The 18,158-nt window shown below is 42.0% G+C and overlaps 1 protein-coding gene across 2 annotated transcripts in view; it reads left to right on the top strand.

Annotated features, from left to right (window-relative positions):
- Positions 1 to 8,035: 8,035 nt before the first annotated feature.
- The window catches only part of SRGAP3 (SLIT-ROBO Rho GTPase activating protein 3), a 137,496-nt gene continuing 127,373 nt past the window's right edge, over positions 8,036 to 18,158 (top strand). For both annotated transcript variants that reach the window (XM_063426686.1, XM_063426685.1), the window contains exon 1: positions 8,036 to 8,360. In XM_063426686.1, the coding sequence (XP_063282756.1) occupies positions 8,303 to 8,360 (58 nt within the window). In that variant the 5' untranslated portion in view covers positions 8,036 to 8,302. The remainder of the gene's footprint in view (positions 8,361 to 18,158) is intronic.

The following is an 18,158-nucleotide window of genomic DNA, read 5'->3' as shown; positions in this document are numbered from 1 at the left end:
TCAACCAGGTGCAGGCAGATAAGGAAAAGTGAGGTACCGATAAGAATGTATTATATAAAAAGGCCACTGTATGTTTTGGATCAGAATCAGACCCCCTACCGGGATGATCTTCTGTAGCTGCACATTTAAATTTACTTCTCTGCACTAACCATCCTTCTAGCTCAAAAAGGGTACATTTTTGTACTAAATACTCAATATTAACCTTATATCCCTGTAGCAAAGGTTCACTTAAGCAGTTTTAATCTAATGTACAGTGTTGGCGCACACAGAGGATGATGATAGCAGCGTAAACCATCAATAACCTTTAAAATAAAAAGGCATCTGTTCGCCCCTGGAGTTTTGAAGGAAGAACATGTACTTTTTTTAAGATGCCTGACATTTTATTTCTGTGTTCACGCCTTCAGCTGAGTGATTCACACCAGATCACATGAGAAGATTTAGTCAGCATAGCCAGTATCAAATGGTCTGCATCAAACAAGAATGAAGTTTTAAAATACAGATCCACTAAAAAGTCACATTTGGCAGGATGCAGCTGAAATCAGGGGTGCTGTTAGGAGGGACCGAGGAGGCAGTTGTCCCTGGGCACTGGTCTGATTGGGGTGCAAGCAGGTTAATTTCTAGGGGTGAGTGAACCAGGCAGCTCAGTATCAAGGAGCAGGTTGGGACACTAAAATATCTCCCTTACTTTCCTTCCGCCCCCAGTCACAGTGAAAAGGCTTGTGATATGCACATTGCCGTTGTTCCCTCATGATCCTTGTACTTAGTGAATCATTTTTTTCAGGAGTAGCGGACCAGAAAGAGCATATACAGTGATTTACACTTGCCGGGTACACACCAGTCTACCAAGAGTCTTACTCGCCTTCATGCCTAAAAGTAAGCTGCAAGGGGTCAGAGAAAGTTTTTTTTTTCTTCAAGCTAATAATGTAATGTGTGAGGAGGATGAAAACACACACACACACCATTAACTGTGGGCATTCACAAGTAAAAATAGCCGTGCTGGAACAATAACGGAGTTGGAGAATGTTTCCAGTTGTGCCTGCCTGACTTAAAATCTTAATTCTCAACTAGTCTCAGTGTTATGAATAATGTTTCACTTGAGTTTCCTACCAAACACTGATGAACTCTGACATTTGATTGTGTTCACCCCTCAGGGTCTCTCACTGCAGGAGTGAGGTGAGGAGTCCTGAGTTTCTTCATATCTAGCTTTGCCTGCAGGTGTGCAGCGCACTGTACAAACATGCTATTGCATGGGATGAAATGACCTAAATTGCCTTTGCGCAGGCATGAAGGCTTTTGAAAACATGATTGCAATGCATTTTTTAGAGTCACTGCTGCTTGAGTTGACACATTTTTTTTTAAAATATTTTTTTTAATGCATTTTACATATAATAAATTATTAATTTATATAAGCAAAAAACAGTATGTTAAAAAATACACATTTGCCACACAACCCCAAGTTGTTGAGTGAGCTTTGGCTAGACCAGTAAGTGAGTCAACCAATCATGGTGATATTTTTATGGGACACTCCATTGCCCAGTAAAATATATATTTTAAATCACTACTTAGTAGATATATCCCCAGTGAAAACATGCATGCATTTAATTATGCATTTTAAAATTTGGTGTATATAGACAAACAGCTTGTATAAGCTGCACATATCTTATCTGCAGCATTTGCAAGCTCCTCTCCTTCTTTCCTCTCCCAGACTTTCTGTGGCTGTCCAGTCACAGACTTCCCAATGCAGCTCAATTAGAAGTCTTTGCAAGGCAGGTGCTCTGGGCAATTTCTGCCTCTTGAGTTTAGATTGACGGAGAACAACAACTAGGAAGTAACAGGACCAGTTGTATGATTGACAGTCTGGGGGGTGTAACAAGCAGTGGTGTATCCTGGTTTTGTGCTGCCCAGGCATGACAAATCTCAGGCACTGCCCCACCTTCTAAATACACATGCACACTCACTGACTGACACATATACACTCAGTGTCAGACAACATACACACTCTCACTAACAGACACACACAGTCACTAACAGACACACACTCACTAACAGACACGCATACACACTAACAGACATGCATACACACTCCCTAACAGACACACAAACTAACACACACAGATACACACTAACAGACACACACACACACATAGTAACACACTCCCTAACAGACACACAAACTAACACACACAGATACACACTAACAGACACACACATAGTAACACACTCACTCACAGACACACACGAACAGACACATACACACACAAACACATTCACATTTTTTTTTTAAATTCAATCCCCCCAGGCGCCCTACCTTTGGAAGTGCTGGGGTTGATTCTCGCTTTCCCTGGTGTCCAGTGGGGCTGCTGGGAGGCCGGCCTGCCAGTCACTGCAGTCGGCGAGGGAGCACTGATCCTCCTGTTCAGCTCCCTTGCGTGCCGCGTAGTGATGCCGGGGCTGGAGTAATGTCATATTCCGACATTACTCCGGCCCCGGCATCACTACGCGGCACGCAAGGGAGCTGAACAGGAGGATCAGTGCTCCCTCGCTGCCCGCCAAGTGCCACCGCTGCCAGCCTCGGGGGGCCATGAGGTGACCACCCGGCCAGCTCTTGGGGCCCCCAGACAAGAGTCTGTCAAGGCATTTGCCAGGGTGTTTGGGGGGGCGGCAAAGAAAGCCAAATGCGTTGTCAGCCTCGCGGTAAATACACCCCTGGTAACAAGGTTCATTTGTAAACGTGCCAATTTCTGTTGAGGTCTGCACTTTTTGTAACATGATAAAAATAAGACATACTGAAGTGAAGGACTTCAGAAAGCAGACATGCTTTATGTGAAGGGAGTGGTTCTTCACTTTTCTTTTAGACTGTTGAGCTTTTCTTATAGCATTCCTCTATGATTTCTGTGAGTTGTAGTTCATTCTAAAGCAATTTGCTGAAGGAAGCTAACTGGTCAACTGAAATTCCAAGATATGTAAAGGGCCACTCTAAGCACCATCACAACTTTGTATACATATCCTGCACTTACTCCGAGAGTGGCTTAAACCTGTAATGATCTCCAGCTTAGAGCTGTCAGTTAGGCGGCCTGAATGCTGAATCAATTTTGTTAAAACTGTGCTTACAGTATGTGAACATTACGTGCCCAGCTTGAACTGAGCACTTTCTCGTCCTTTCACTAAATAGTGAACTAGTCTATGAAAAAACTGATAGCATCCATGGTATGGCTGCTATACGTTTACAGCACAGTTCTGTGCCTCTATTGTAATATGTATAACTGGGGGATGAAATACTTATCCAGCCGGAGCTTATAGGACAGTGATGGCGAACCAATGGCACGCGTGCCACAGGTGGCACGCCGGGCCCTTTCTGTGGGCACGCGGCCATAGGTTTGCCATTACTGCAGAGTAGGCACCTGCCTGCCCGAAACGGCAGGCGCCTACTCTGCTTCCGGTTCGGGAGGCAGGGGGAGGGATCTTTGAAGCAGTTCCTCCCGCGAGCAAGCTGTGTGCGGCAACGCTCCACACAGCATCGCGCGGGAGGACAGGGGAGCTGCTTCAAAGATCCCTCCCCTGCCTCCTCCTGCCTCCCGAACCGGAAGCAGTACTTCCCACCACCGGACCACCAGGGATGACTGTGTCCCCACCCTCCTTCATTAAAGGTAAGAAGGGGGGGGGAGATAATAATTTAATATACTTTTTTTTTTAAACACACAGCAACCCTCTCTCACACACACACACACACACACAGCACCCCTCACACAAACACATACACTAAACCCCTCAATGCAGTATGTGTGTGTATTCAGCAGTCTGTGTGTGTGCGTGTATTCAGCAGTCTGTGTGTGTGTGTGCATGTATTCAGCAGTCTGTGTGTGTGTGTATTCAGCAGTCTGTGTGTGTGTGTGTGTATTCAGCAGTCTGTGTGTGTGTGTGTGTGTATTCAGCAGTCTGTGTGTGTGTATTCAGCAGTCTCTGTGTGTGTACTCAGCAGTGCGTGTATGTATTCAGCAGTCTCTGTGTGTGTACTCAGCAGTCTGTGTGTGTACTCAGCAGACTGTCTGTATGTGTATTCATCAGTCTCTATATTCAGCAGTCTTGTGTGTGTGTGTATTCAGCAGACTGTGTGTATGTATTCAGCAGTCTGTGTGTGTATGTATTGCATTTGTTGGAGATACTAATAACTATAAGCTTAATTTTATCTATTTATATCATTATTTAAAATTTGTATCATTGAACTCTCTGTTGTTGTGTTCTTTTAAAACAAGTTGTTAATTAGTTCGGACAACAGTTGTTTTTTCTAAACTTAAACCTCAATATTCAGGTTTAATTGCCGTGTTGGCACTTAAGGAAAAAAAAATTGGCATGTATTGCGGTTTGGGCACTCTGGCTCAAAAAGGTTCGCCATCACTGTTATAGGAGAACAAATAACCCCATAAACTTCTGATCGAGTGTCTTTTCCTGATGAGAGAAGGGTCCCACTAAGCAGGGCATCTACTGGATACTATTTTACCTAAAATTTTCTATTTTTTTCAGGGATGGATTTTTAAAAAGCCATTATCTATCTATATATCTATCTCTTGCTCTTAAATTTTAGACTACAAATAGCCAAATTCTTTAGCTCAGTTATTTTTTTAGTACTGCTGTTTTGGCTTTAGATTTGCAATTCTCATGTTAAAGGAACAATCAGAAGGTGGTAAAGACTTCATTTCAATTAAATCACTATAGTGTATTGGGGTTGCCTTAAGGGGTTATACCATTTACTGTATTGAAAATTGCATTGGTAGTGAAACAGTTAAAGGCGCCCTGTTAAACTCTACACGTCATAAAATGGAATTATATGTTATGCGTGACACTCAAAAATATTGGTTTTTCCTTGTCTGCAGTCTGCAGAAACACCTGACAAAATAAATTTCACATTTCAGGTCAAAATAGCTGAATTAAAAACACGGCTACACCGCTAAATTCTTCTCTTTGAATCTCGAACAATTCACCCTTTAGTGAATAAGACTGAGTTTTGGACCCAACAGATTACAAAGAAAATGTCATACTTTCTCTTCCTAAACTGCGAGCTCAGGTCAGTAATTTCAAACATCAGGAAACATCTGCAGAATCCCTGGCTAGATCTCAACTTGTTCATAGGCCCAGTGGGAGCTCAGAGATTCATTTGGCGTTTGCTCACGGTCAGTGGAATTCTGTTTGGATATAGTCTGAGATCCCAAAATAAGCAAGTTGGAGCACTGCTGGCTGAGGTAGACAGCATTCCGAAAAAACTGCATGCAAGCCACGGCCTGACCACAAAAAGGGAAGCCCACAAAGTGCCACTGCCACTGCTTTTTCCCTTGCTCCACGCTCTCTAACCGTCCTGCAATGTGCAACTCGTATCGTAATGTGGAAAACATTTTTATTGCTTTGCTTTGCCAGCCACTGCTCTGCTATTTGATACATGGAAGCTCAAGCCCAGTTAATGACATCCAGTGGTCCTTTTAAACCAGAAGGTAATATGACACTGGTCAGGTTATTATGCATTCCTCAGTATTATTATTTTCTTTGAGCTGCTTCTAGAGATTTAACCGTTTCACTTGCACAGTGATTAAATGTGGTGCTTAGTGGGTTTTAGTCTAGTAAATAGCACATTTTGATAGATTGCTGGGGTTATTGGCTAAACTGGGAATTAAGGAGAATCGACAAGGACCTGCGCATTTTATCCAAAATAGTCAAATTATTAACAAATTTCCAACTACTCTTTTCCATCTCAACTATTGTGTCCTAAGATCTGTAACTATTTTTGTAACTTTTTCAATAAATCTCAGTTTAGTGAATTATCCCTTACAAGTTTAAAATGTGGGCCTAAGGTGGTCTGTTGTAAAATAAATCTTCAGTTCCTTACTGGGGAACTAAATATTTAATTTTCATCCCCAGTTACTGTCTGCAGTAACTGATGATGGGAATGCTGCCTTTATTGTAGCTGAGAATGGATCGCTGCTCTGCCTACTGTAAATGAGGTCAAAGTACTTAGCAAAGTTTGGAGTACTACTCTGACAGCAGTAAATAAGGAAGCATTAACTGAGGGTGGATTGCTGCCCTTTGTGCAGTAAATGAAGATGGAATCAAAGCAGGATTACCCTTAATGCAACCTTAGATAACTGCCTAGGCCTAGCGACTCAGAATCATGAATTTTCTTAGCCTCATTTACCATCTTTATATGAAGAATGAATGGTGGTCCCAAACCGGTATCATGCCTAGGGCCCTGTGGGATGTATGTCCCTCTCTGTAATGGAATATTGCCCTACTTGCAGTTACTGAGGATACAATGCTGTTATGCCTTCTGTAAATAAATATTTAATGCTACCATTCTTTCAGTAACTGAGGATGGGATGCAACCCTGATGACAATAGTTGAAAGGAAAATTGCATACTTGTAGTAACTGAGGATGCAATGTTGCCCGTTTTCAGTAACTGAGGATAAAATGTTGCTCTGCCTGCAGTAACTGAGTATTAAATGCTGCTCTTCCTGTAGTATCTGTGGATCCAATTATGCCTTTCCTGCAGTACCTGCTTGCAGTAACTAAGGATGGAATGCTGCTGGGCCTGTCGTAACGGAGGATGGAATGTTGCCCTACCTGCAGTAACTGAGGATGCAATGCTGCCCTACCTGCAGTAACTGATGATGGAATGTTGCCCTACCTGCAGTTACTGATGATGGAATGTTGCCCTACCTGCAGTAACTGAGGATGCAATGCTGCCCTACCTGCAGTAACTGATGATGGAATGTTGCCCTACCTGCAGTTACTGATGATGGAATGTTGCCCTACCTGCAGTAACTGAGGTTGCAATGCTGCCCTACCTGAGGATGCAATGCTGCCCTACCTGCAGTAACAGAGGATGGAATGTTGTCCGACCTGCAGTAACTGAGGATGGAATGCTGTCCTACCTGCAGTAACAAAAGATGGAATGTTGCCCTACCTGCAGTAACAGAGAATGGAATGCTGCCGTACCTGCAATAACAGAGAATGGAATGCTGCCCTACCTGCAATAACAGAGAATGGAATGCTGCCCTACCTGCAATAACAGAGAATGGAATGCTGCCCTACCTGCAATAACAGAGAATGGAATGCTGCTCTACCTGCAGTAACAGAAAATGGAAAGCTGCTCTACCTGCACGAACAAAGAATGGAATGCTGCCCTACCTGCAGTAACAGAAAATGGAATGTTGCCATACCTGCAGTAACAGAAAATGGAATGTTGCCCTACCTGCACTAACAGAGAATGGAAAGCTGCTCTACCTGCACGAACAGAGAACGGAATGCTGCCTTACCTGCAGTAACAGAAAATGGAATGTTGCCCTACCTGCAGTAACTGAGGATGGGATGTTGCCCTACATGCAATAACTTAGCACTGAATGCTATTGCGCCTGCATTAACTGAAGATAGTATTTTGTCTACTTTGTGTAAATGGGTATGAAATGCAGCTTTTTTATGCAGTAAGGAAGGAGTGCAGTTGTTTGCAGTGAGTGAGGATGGAGTGCAGTTTGCAGAGAGTGAGAATGGGGTGCAGTTATTTGCAGTGAGTGAGGATGGAGTGCAGTTTGCAGTGAGTGAGGATGGAGTGCAGTTATTTGCAGTGAGTGAGGATGGGGTGCAGTTATTTGCAGTGAGTGAGGATGGGGTGCAGTTATTTGCAGTGAGTGAGGATGGGGTGCAGTTATTTGCAGGGAGTGAGGATGGAGTGCAGTGTGCAGAGAGTGAGAAGGGGGTGCAGTTTGCAGAGAATGAGGATGGGATGCAGTTATTTGCAGTGAGTGAGGATGGGGTGCAATAATTTGCAGTGAGTGAGGATGGAGTGCAGTTAGGGTGCTCCTATATCTGAGTTTCAATGTGTAGTGATCCCTGTGCTGTCCTGGTCCCAGTAATGTGGATGTAGGATGAACATGCAATGTGTGCCCTGTGTGCAGTGAGTGAGGGTGTCCAGCAGGCTACAACATATCCCTTGTAATAAGAGCTGGGAGGAGTCCGGGTGACGTGCAGCCTCAATTCAAGCCTGCAGCAAGAAAAGAAAGGAGGAAAGCAAAACAACCCGAGCACATCCCCATGCAGAGCATCTACTGAGAGCCATGCAGCGCCCCGTGCAGAGCATCTACTGAGAGCCATGCAGAGCATCCACTGAGAGACATGCAGCGCCCCGTGCATGCTGTGCTATTCAGGGCTGGGCTGCTCTGCAGGTGATCTCCCCCTGGCTGAATGAAGGGGAATCTCTCCGGAGACTGAGTCAAGTGATCAAAGGAAATAGCCCCGAGCAGAGCAGCGGGCAGCAGCACCATGTCCAGGTACAAGAAAGACAAGGAGATCATCGCCGACTATGAGAATCAAGTCAAAGGTGAGATGACTCCCTGCAGTCACTGGGTGACCCCCTGCACTATGAGCTTGTCCCTGCAGTCATTGGGTGACTGCACCCAATGTGTGACTCCCTGTGGCCACTAAGAGGATGTCCCTGCAGTCACTATTGAGTATCTCTCTATAGCCTCTGTATTCGTTGAGCAGTTGTGTGATTATCCCTCCAGTTATATGATTATCCCCTGTGCAGAGTGTGTTCCTCTTGCAGTCTGTATTTTTCATGCAGCCTCTGTGACTCCCTGCGCATTAGCATGCAGCTTGTATTTTTCAGTTAAGGGATTCTCCCAACAGCCGGTGTTTGCACCTCCTTCTAATTCAGCACAGCTCCCTGAACACATTGTGCATCTGTGTGCAGTTAATGCATTCATCTCCTTGAATCTTCTACATCTGTTTCACCCCACATAACTGTACTACTCCTTGCAGTGTGGTCTCCCTAGTGTCAGATATTTAGTGTGCCCTTCTTGGACCACTGCAGGGTCCCTTTCTGCATGTCAGTGTGCAAAATGCAAGGCATTTAAGAGACATGGGGCTGCAATGCAGCTTTGCAGCAAATAAGGAGTGTCATATTTTTTGGGGGCAGCAAGAATCATGATGCTTATTCATCCATAACTCTGATAGGAAAGTAATCCCTTATTAAAGGGCATGGACTGTATTGTCTGGAAATGGTGATTCAAGGACACAGTTGAGTATGAGTGAGCTGTTAGTTTGCATTTCAGGTCCAGTTGGATGTGTAATAAAGTAAATGTATAACCCTGTAGCTCCAAAATGGTTACTGTAGCAATATACTGGGAGACAAGCCTATAGTGAGCTATGGAATAAACACACTAGGAAACCCTCACTTTCTGTGTAATATCAATTCTGCCCAAGGGATGTTTCCTTTCTTTTACTTGGCTCTGTTCCAGAAACAAAATTATCCCTACATCAAGTTACCCTTCCCCCTCTAGACCCACACCTCCTTTTTTTCACCTTTACAACTTTCATACTGGCTATATTTCTTAATTTATCAGAAAGTGTAGAGTTTTTGCAAGTTTTATCACACTACAGTATTTAAAGTACTGCATTACATGCCGTTAACCCTTCAAGTGCAATAGAATCCCTGCATTCCTCTAGGTCAGGGGTGCCCTAAAGGTAGAGTCCCAGATGTTGTAGAACTACAACTCCCATGATGATTTGCAATGCCGTTAGAATGACAAAGCATCATGGGAGTTGTTGTTTTAAAAACATATGGGGGATCTACCTTTGTGGGGACCACTGCTCTAGTTCCTTATAAGTGTAAGTACAATAGCAAATATCTCTGTGTGGCTGTGGGTACTGTTATGTAGAAAGCTAGGTAGATTTAGTGAAAACCATGTAAAAAGTCCGCTCTTTCTGTCTTCTCTTTTTGCTGGTTTATGGTTTGTCTATTTTATTATGAGTAAACACAAACCATAATGCTGTACAATTCTGGTATAGGGAAGCTGGCTTCCAAACCACATCATCTGCAGATACAGACTTTGCCTTTGACTTTGTCTTTGAGTTTACAATCGTTCATGGGTAAAATTTACCCTATATAATAAATATTCACATTCTTGGGATTAGTTATATGGTAGTACGGTTAAAAATTATTAATATACAAGTTTCATTACAGGTGTGTTTATAGACCAACAGCCACCTGCATAGGCTGGCATGAGGTATCACACATGATTATAGGAACTATGTCACTGGGGAAAGCTGGTTTTTCTTTTCAAATCATATGAGGTGGCTAAACTTGGTTTTCCTATTACACTAATAGACTTCCTAGGATAAAATATCATTTTGTCTTTAGAAAACCGCATGGTTTAATGTATGCACCCTAAATGTAGCTAAGAATATTTGGTTCCTACTCCGACTATATCTCACAATACATAGCATGCACTTAATTGCTAAAAACGGGCTACTTGCATTAATATTTGGATGCCATCTTTGTACTTTGTTTGGCATAAAACATTTATCGATACATTTGTTTGTCATTTGGCCAGCATAATGCAATGATAGAATTCTCAGAGCTATGGAAAGAGTCATTTTAAGCCAATCCTTAGAAGTGAAGAATGAAAATGCCAATTGACATGAGGACAGCTTTGAAATGTTAAGTATTTCTCTCACTAGTAATAATAGCCGGTACTTTCGTTCAGAGATTGATACTTAACAACCTTCAGACACTTGATGATAATCTCCTTCCTGAGATCAATGACGGGTGTGTCTGTGTCTGTCAGTGAATTGTGCTTTCCCTGCTCTCCCTCATCAGTAAAACAAAACTTAGGGAATGGCCATAAAGAAAATGTGTGTCATGTAAAAAAGTAATGATGGTCCAGGCACTGAAGTTCAATAAGGTGGGCAGACTTATTGGAGCACAATCGACACAACGTTTCGGCCCACAACAGGGCCTTTGTCAAGCTTGACATAAGGCCATGTTGTGGACCAAAACATTGTTTCGATTTTGCTCCAATAAGTCTGCCCACTGGATTGAACTTGAGTGCCTGGACCATCATTTACTTTTTTGCAAATCACATTGTGAGGATTGGCCAACCTCAGGCCCGGTAGCACCCTGGGATCCAGGAGAGTGTGGTGTGCCTATTTGTTAATTAGAAAGAAAATGTATGTCATGCAAAAAAAAACCTGAAGAAGGAGCATTGGCTGTCAGGACGTTCATATATAGATGGTTCAAAGACATGAAGAGGCTGTCCACCCAGACTGAGATGGAGAGATCTAGGCTAGAAAACGTAGGGTATCCCTAGCAGTCTAAAAGTCTTGCCACCTTGTAACTCTTGAGATTACCAGATAATGATGTCCCAAATCATATACCTCCTTTATACACCATCAGTACTGTCTAGTATTTGTTTATTAAATGGAAGTCCATGAGATCACAAAGAAGTGTGTAATGAGCTCAAAGTAGCTAACAAGCCTTCATATTTGAGTTGCCGTGATCAATTGTTGGAATGTCCAGAGTTCTGCTTACGTTTCTTCACAAATGTTTTTGAGAATGCAGGGCTGTGGAGTTGATACAGAACAAATGTCTACTCCAACTCCTCAATTTATGGTACCGCTTAATCTGACGATTCTTTTTATTATATATACAGTATTGTGTTAAATTTTTCCATATTCAAATTTACCGTATGGCAGCACATTACGTTGGTGGTTGACTTATCCAGCGAATATAGACCTTAACATACATTAAACCTCTAATATTTGGTGATGGATTTATACAGAGGCATACACAGCACATTTTTACCTGCTCTGACTGCAGTAACCTTATAATTGCTTCCAACTCCACAACTTCACACACTGTGAGAAAGGTCTGCATAATGGCTTTCCTATAGTTTGGGTGTATTGAGTCAAGACATGGACAATATATTCTCAGTCCGATGCTTCCAAATGTGGACACGGTCTTCAACTGCACTTGGGTACTAGTCAACTTGACTGCACACGAGAGTTGGCCAAACAGAGGGACCAATTCATTCCTTCACACCTGCCAGTGTCCAGGACCTAAAATCGAGACCTCAGCCCTGTTTGAGTTTGAGCCAGTTTTGATCCATCCATTCGTGAATTTCCTGCGCACTGTCAGAGACTGTCTTCTATTAAATTGTGCTGGGTTGCTCATGTTAGGAATCTATGTTGTGTTTGAATTCTCCCAGGGATATGTCATGTGTCTAACCCCCAGTGCCTTCTATTGTTACGGAGCCTGTCACTTTTCTGTCTTGCCAGTCAGCCATATGTAGAGACTGTCTTGGAGAAATCCTGCGTTTTGGCTGCTTTGACTGTGATACATTATTTTTTAGTTTTGATTTAAATGCAATGTCTGTATGTCTATATTTCACACCTCTTTAAGAATAACTGGATACTTTTCTATGAAATAGACAGAGGGAAAACGCTATTATAGGCACAGGGGCCTGTGATGTGTACCTCTGAGCAGAACATGTGTATGTATATAAATCAAATGGCTAATACGTGAACTGTTGACGGAAAGTTCACTAGTAAGTAGGCATATATTCAGCCTGCCAAAAAGTGTATAGATTACAATATTTACTTACCTGAAATTTGCTTCGTCAGCACACAGTATGTATTCCTGGACAGGATGTGGAACCTGCACGTGCTGTCTCTTTGCCATTTATGGGATCCTGACTTCCTCACTTAGAGCATGGCAGCTGTACATTCAGCCGCTCCCAACTTCCAAGTTAGTAGCCATTAGTGCTAAGCCGGTGAGATGATGACAACATAGCGTTGAAGCCCAAGATGTTCAGATCAATGTAGACATATACTATAGTGGCTGGTACTTTGTTCTCTATAAAGTAAAACCTGGTCCTGTTAAAATACTTTAATAGCTCCTGCTTGATACACACCATATAACCCCAAATAGAATATTATTCTAGCAAAAATGCAACACATCTAAAAGCAGACATGCCCCTCTGCTGATTTCAACATAATCCTTACCCTGAAAATCCCCTACCTTTTATGTATGCTGAAAGAGTAGTATTGCATGAGTCTTGCCGCTTTAACAGCCTGAAATTTGAGTGATATTTTTTTGTACTTAATCTAATCTCTTATAAATATACAGTGTGTTTTAAGAATAGTATGAATACATGTATATGAATACCACTGACTGCTTAAATTAGTACACACACACACAGTATTTTCTTGCCACACCCGTAGGCTGCCTCTGTAAGCTCTATGGCATTCTGCATTATGGTGAATTTTATTTATTGATCAGCTTTCAACTTAAAATTAAGATAGACATCCCGTGTGTATTACAGAGAGGTGATAAGCGGTGCTTTGAGCTGTTGATGTGTATGTACTGTAGTGTTTGTGCTAGCTCAGGCTGTCTCTGATGCCGTTACAGGAATTGCCTTTTGCAGCTTCAAAGCTTGACTGTTTCTGACATTAATTACATCGTCACAGGTAACCCGTCTTCTTCATACAGTCACATGTGATCACTGAATAACCAAGTAACATTTAGATCCCTGGGACTGTTTACTCCTGAGAATGTGAGTCATGGCTGACATAAATAGTCCATGAAGTAAGGAGTGCGCCTTGTGTAGAGTCCACTTGAATGCACGCATTGTAGAATGTTTAACATCAAAATGTGTATCTGGTTACTGAGCAATTGTACAGCTCCAAATCTTTTTTTTAATGCAATAAATCAAGAAATAAATATATACATACACATAAATATTTGGGGGATTCCCTTCACTTTGTGAACTGAGATTAACCTTTTACTATTCCAAAAATAACTGCAGCATATTAAGTTTTAAAAAACCTTGTTTTAGAACGGTTTAACACTGAATATTCAGGCACAAATCTGTCTTGTTCTCTTCTGCCTGCTCACAAAGGGAGAATCTGCTTTGAAAGGGTGCCAGCTGATGGTCTCTGCTTATGATTTGCCACCGATAGGGAGTAATCCCCATGAATAGTATTTATTTATGAAGCATTATTTTCTATGAGCGGCCAGTGATAGGCACTTTTGTGAACAGGCAAAGAGGACGGACTGGCACGTAGGGGACTCCACTTCAGTTAAACCAATGGACTAAAGGCACCATGACCCTTAACCACCTAATTGACATGAAGCGTTTTTGGTGTCCTGAGTGGTCATTTTAAAGGGTTTCCATCAGTTGTCAGCATATCATCAAAGTCCATGTTGTTTAGAAGACCCTGAGTTCTTCTCCCTATTGTGCATTTGGCATGTGCACACCCCAATGCACAAGAGGTAAGACTCTCTCTTAACTCCTCTAATAGAGAACCAAGCCAAGACCTTCCCAATACTAAGCCACAGCCCAGTAACCTGGGCTATGTACAAACTGTGAGCAGCCACAATATGGCTACGATTAGTTTCCTGGCCTCTCATATGTGCTTGACATGGGATTATGTACCTGTCTAATTTAAGTGGATTTATCTTTCCTCACATCCTCTAAGGCAGAGAAAGATGTAGGTAGAAAATACTTATGTAGTTTGCAGCGATCAGTAGCTGTGTGCCATCACCTTAGAACAGGTTTTTTTTTCTTTAGTTTTTCATTGGTGCAAACCATTTTAAATGGGTTTCCTAAAATTTAAAACTAATCATTTTCCCACTTATGTAGATTGCTGATGTGGTACCAGGTATTTTAAATAATTTTCAGCTTTTGAGCATTGAGTATATCTATGACAGCAGGGTTTACTTTAAAGGAACACTATAGCGTTAGGAATACAAAGCTATACTAGTTGTCCCCCGACTAACTCAAAAAGGGGCTTAAAAACCCTTTTATTAACATACCTAAATCCGGCACCAAGGTCCCTCTGTGCTGGACTCACTCACCGCCCCCAGGGGCGTCATGGCGAAGGGGAGGGGCATTGAATCAGTTCTTTCCTATGGGGTCTTTTAGGACGCTGGACGTCCTCATGCAAAGCGTCAAAAGACAGGGAGTGCTTCTAGAGGCTATCTGGAGGCAGCCTTAACCCTGCAATGTAAACATTGCAGTTTTTCTAAAACTCACATATACTTACAGACCTATGCATACAAAAACAAACATACACACACACAATCACACACATAATCAATGACTTACACAATCACAGACAAATCATGCACAAAAATTACATCACTGTGCCATGGTGTGTGTGTGTGTGTGTCTGTGTGTATATATATATATATATATATATATATATATATATATATATATATATATATATATATATATATATATATATATATATACTGAAATACCTTGCACTCAGGCTGCAAAAAATGTGGCCGGGTGCACTACCAGGGCTCCAATATCCAATCTGTAAATAGACGGCTGCACTCTAGGTCTTTCAATAAAAATGTACTTTTATTCCATAGTAATTAAAAACTGGATCAACATTTCAGTCCCACATAGGGACTTTCTTCAGGATCATATCTATCTATCTACATATATATATACATACATACAAGCTCAAAACATCCCAGCTCACTGACACACACATGCTAACTACATACAAGCTCACTTACACACATACTCACTACAGACAAGCTCACTTACACATGCTCACTTACACATACTCACTACAGATAAGCTCACTTACACACACACATCTTCAGTACAGTCAAGCTCACTGAGACACAAACATACAAGCTAACTCACTAGCAAGCACATACACACAAAGTCACTGACAAATTGGCTGAAGCTTACCTGGTACTGAAGACTGTGGGAGCTATTTTTTTACCTCTTCCTGCTCTTGTGGGGACGGTGCTAGTATCAGGGTCGTGGCTTATGAGCATCCGGCCACCTGAACCCCCCTCCCCCAGAATGCCATTCATTAATCCACTGGGACTGACACAGGCCGTCACAATCCGAGGGGAAAATTATTTCAATGGCTTTTTTTTATTTTTAGAGCTGTCAGCCTGGGTGGACCAGTCCAGTCCCTTTCCACCCAGACTGCAACCGGGCCGCACTGCTAGTGGTCCTGGGCTGCATGCAACACCCCTGCTTTAGCTCAATGCATGGACACCCCTGCTTTAGGTCAATGCATGATTAATCTTTATAGCATTTGAGGGTGTTGGCAGCATTCCTACTCCTAGGCTACCAGACAGGCAAAAAGATTATTTGCTAGAGGGTCCATGGCACACTCACCAGGGCTGAATTCCTACTTGCTGGGCCTGATTTTTTTACTTAAAGGGACACTATAGTCACCAGAACAACTACGGCTTATTGCATTTGTTCTGGTGAGGAGAATCATTACCTTCAGGCCTTTTGCTGTAAACACTGTCTTTTTAGAAAATGCAGTGTGTACATTACAGCCTAGTGATAACTCCACTGGCCACTCCTCAGATGACTACTAAAGGGACACTCCAGGCACCCAGACCACTTCTGCCCATTTTCCTGGCACTGGAGAGTCCCTTTAAGCTGCTTCCTTAGGCAGTGCTGCAGAGTAAGCAGCACTGCCATTCAGTGTCTCCACCCTCTGCATGCAGATACTGAACTTTATTCATAGAGATGCATTAATTCAATTCATTGAGGAGATGCTGATTTGCCAGGGCTGTGTTTGACTTGTGCTGGCTCTGCCTCTGATCTGTCTCTTCGACAGTCTCGGCCAATTCTATGGGGAAGCATTGTGATTGGCTCACACCACCACTTCTGATGATGTCAGCAGACAGAGGCAGTTCACAGGCAGACAGGGGCAGAGGTAGGAGCTCCAGACTTGAATACAAGTAAGATTGTACTATATTTAGGGAGGCAAGAGGAGGCCAGAAGGCTAGATGGTGGTTTTAACACTATAGGGTCAAGAATACATGTTTGTGTTCCTGACCCTTTATTGCTTCTTTAAAGTGAGCAAATTAAACATTTAAACCATATGTTGGAAACCTCATAATGTTCATTTAGAAGTTGAAGTACTCATTTAAAATGTTAAATACCTGCATTGCATTTTTAAGAAATTATAAAAATTTTCCCATGTGTGCTAAACAGTTAATCTAACGCAGCACACAGGTCAGATGGGATAGCAGTAATTGGCTTGATTCATGTATTGGACTGAGATGCAAGCAAAGAAACGAAAAATAATGAAAGTAGGATATCTCTGCTTTGCAAGAGGGGTGAGAAAGGATCTAACAAAGAAACAAACTATATTATGGAGAATGAAAAGGGATTAAATGTCCCCCATTGATGGGGTGTGGGTTTGCTTTGTGAAAGACTGATTGAATGAGTCTGTATCCCTTTTTGACATCTGCTAATCAGGATCCCAGAAGTAAACAGTGTGGTTTATTCACTAAACAAATAATTCTGGAGGACTGAGAAATTAATTGAAAAAAAAGTTTCATTAAAGAATTTTTCAAATTCTGTTATTTTGTTCTAAAATGTTCCCATTTTAGTGAATAAACATTTGTTGAAGAATGAGTTAAGTTACTCATAACACCAATTAGATTTTTCAAACTTCTGCACTTCCATTTAATTAACTAGAGATGAAATTAGCAGTTATACGGTATGTATATATTATAAGTATATCATATTTACTGTTATCGATGGTGCAACGTAAACAAATCAAGTCACGGAAAAAACAACAAATGTCTATAAAAGTCAATATTCAATTATATCAACTGCAACAGAACTTGGCAAGAAAAATACATATAATAGGTAGCTTAATGCTTATTCCCACTCACAATACTATGAACATCTTTGTCAGTTCTCCAATACATGCCAAAGGGAGAGAGCGTTAACCTTACTATAAACACTGTGATATTTTAGCCTTTTAGGAGTGGTGTTCCATCACATATGATTTATCAGTTTGGTATATACATAGAGAGAAAATGCAGAAAACACGGGACAACAGCGTAACTGAAAATTTGTCAGATTTATCACCAACAAAGTGTCTCACACTCCCACTGTGTATATCTCACAATGTAAGATGCTCAGGCTGTTATCTGGCTTGATAGGCTGCCTAACTGAACGTCCTGGACTCCTTGAGACACTAGAGTCATCAGAACAACTACAGCTTATTGTATTTATTCTTGTGTCCCTTCAGACATTTTGCAGTAAATACTGTCTTTTCAGAGAAAATTCAGTGTTTACATTACAGCCTAGTGATAACTTCACTGGCCACTCCTCCGATGGCTGTTAGGTGCTTCCTGGGGCAGTGGTGCACAGGGAGCAGCACTGCCATTCAGTGTCTCCATCCTCTCCATGCAGACAGTGATCATTCCTCATAGAGATGCATTGATTCGATTTTATCTCTATGAGGAGATGCTGATTAGCCAGGGCTGTGGTTGACTTGTGTTGGCTCTGCTGATCTGCCTCCGTGACAGTCTCAGCCAATCCTATGG

Source organism: Pelobates fuscus, chromosome 7 (genome assembly GCF_036172605.1).
Source record: "Pelobates fuscus isolate aPelFus1 chromosome 7, aPelFus1.pri, whole genome shotgun sequence".
NCBI classification, from domain to species: Eukaryota; Metazoa; Chordata; class Amphibia; order Anura; family Pelobatidae; genus Pelobates; species Pelobates fuscus.
This window is presented reverse-complemented; position numbering and strand designations above follow the sequence as displayed.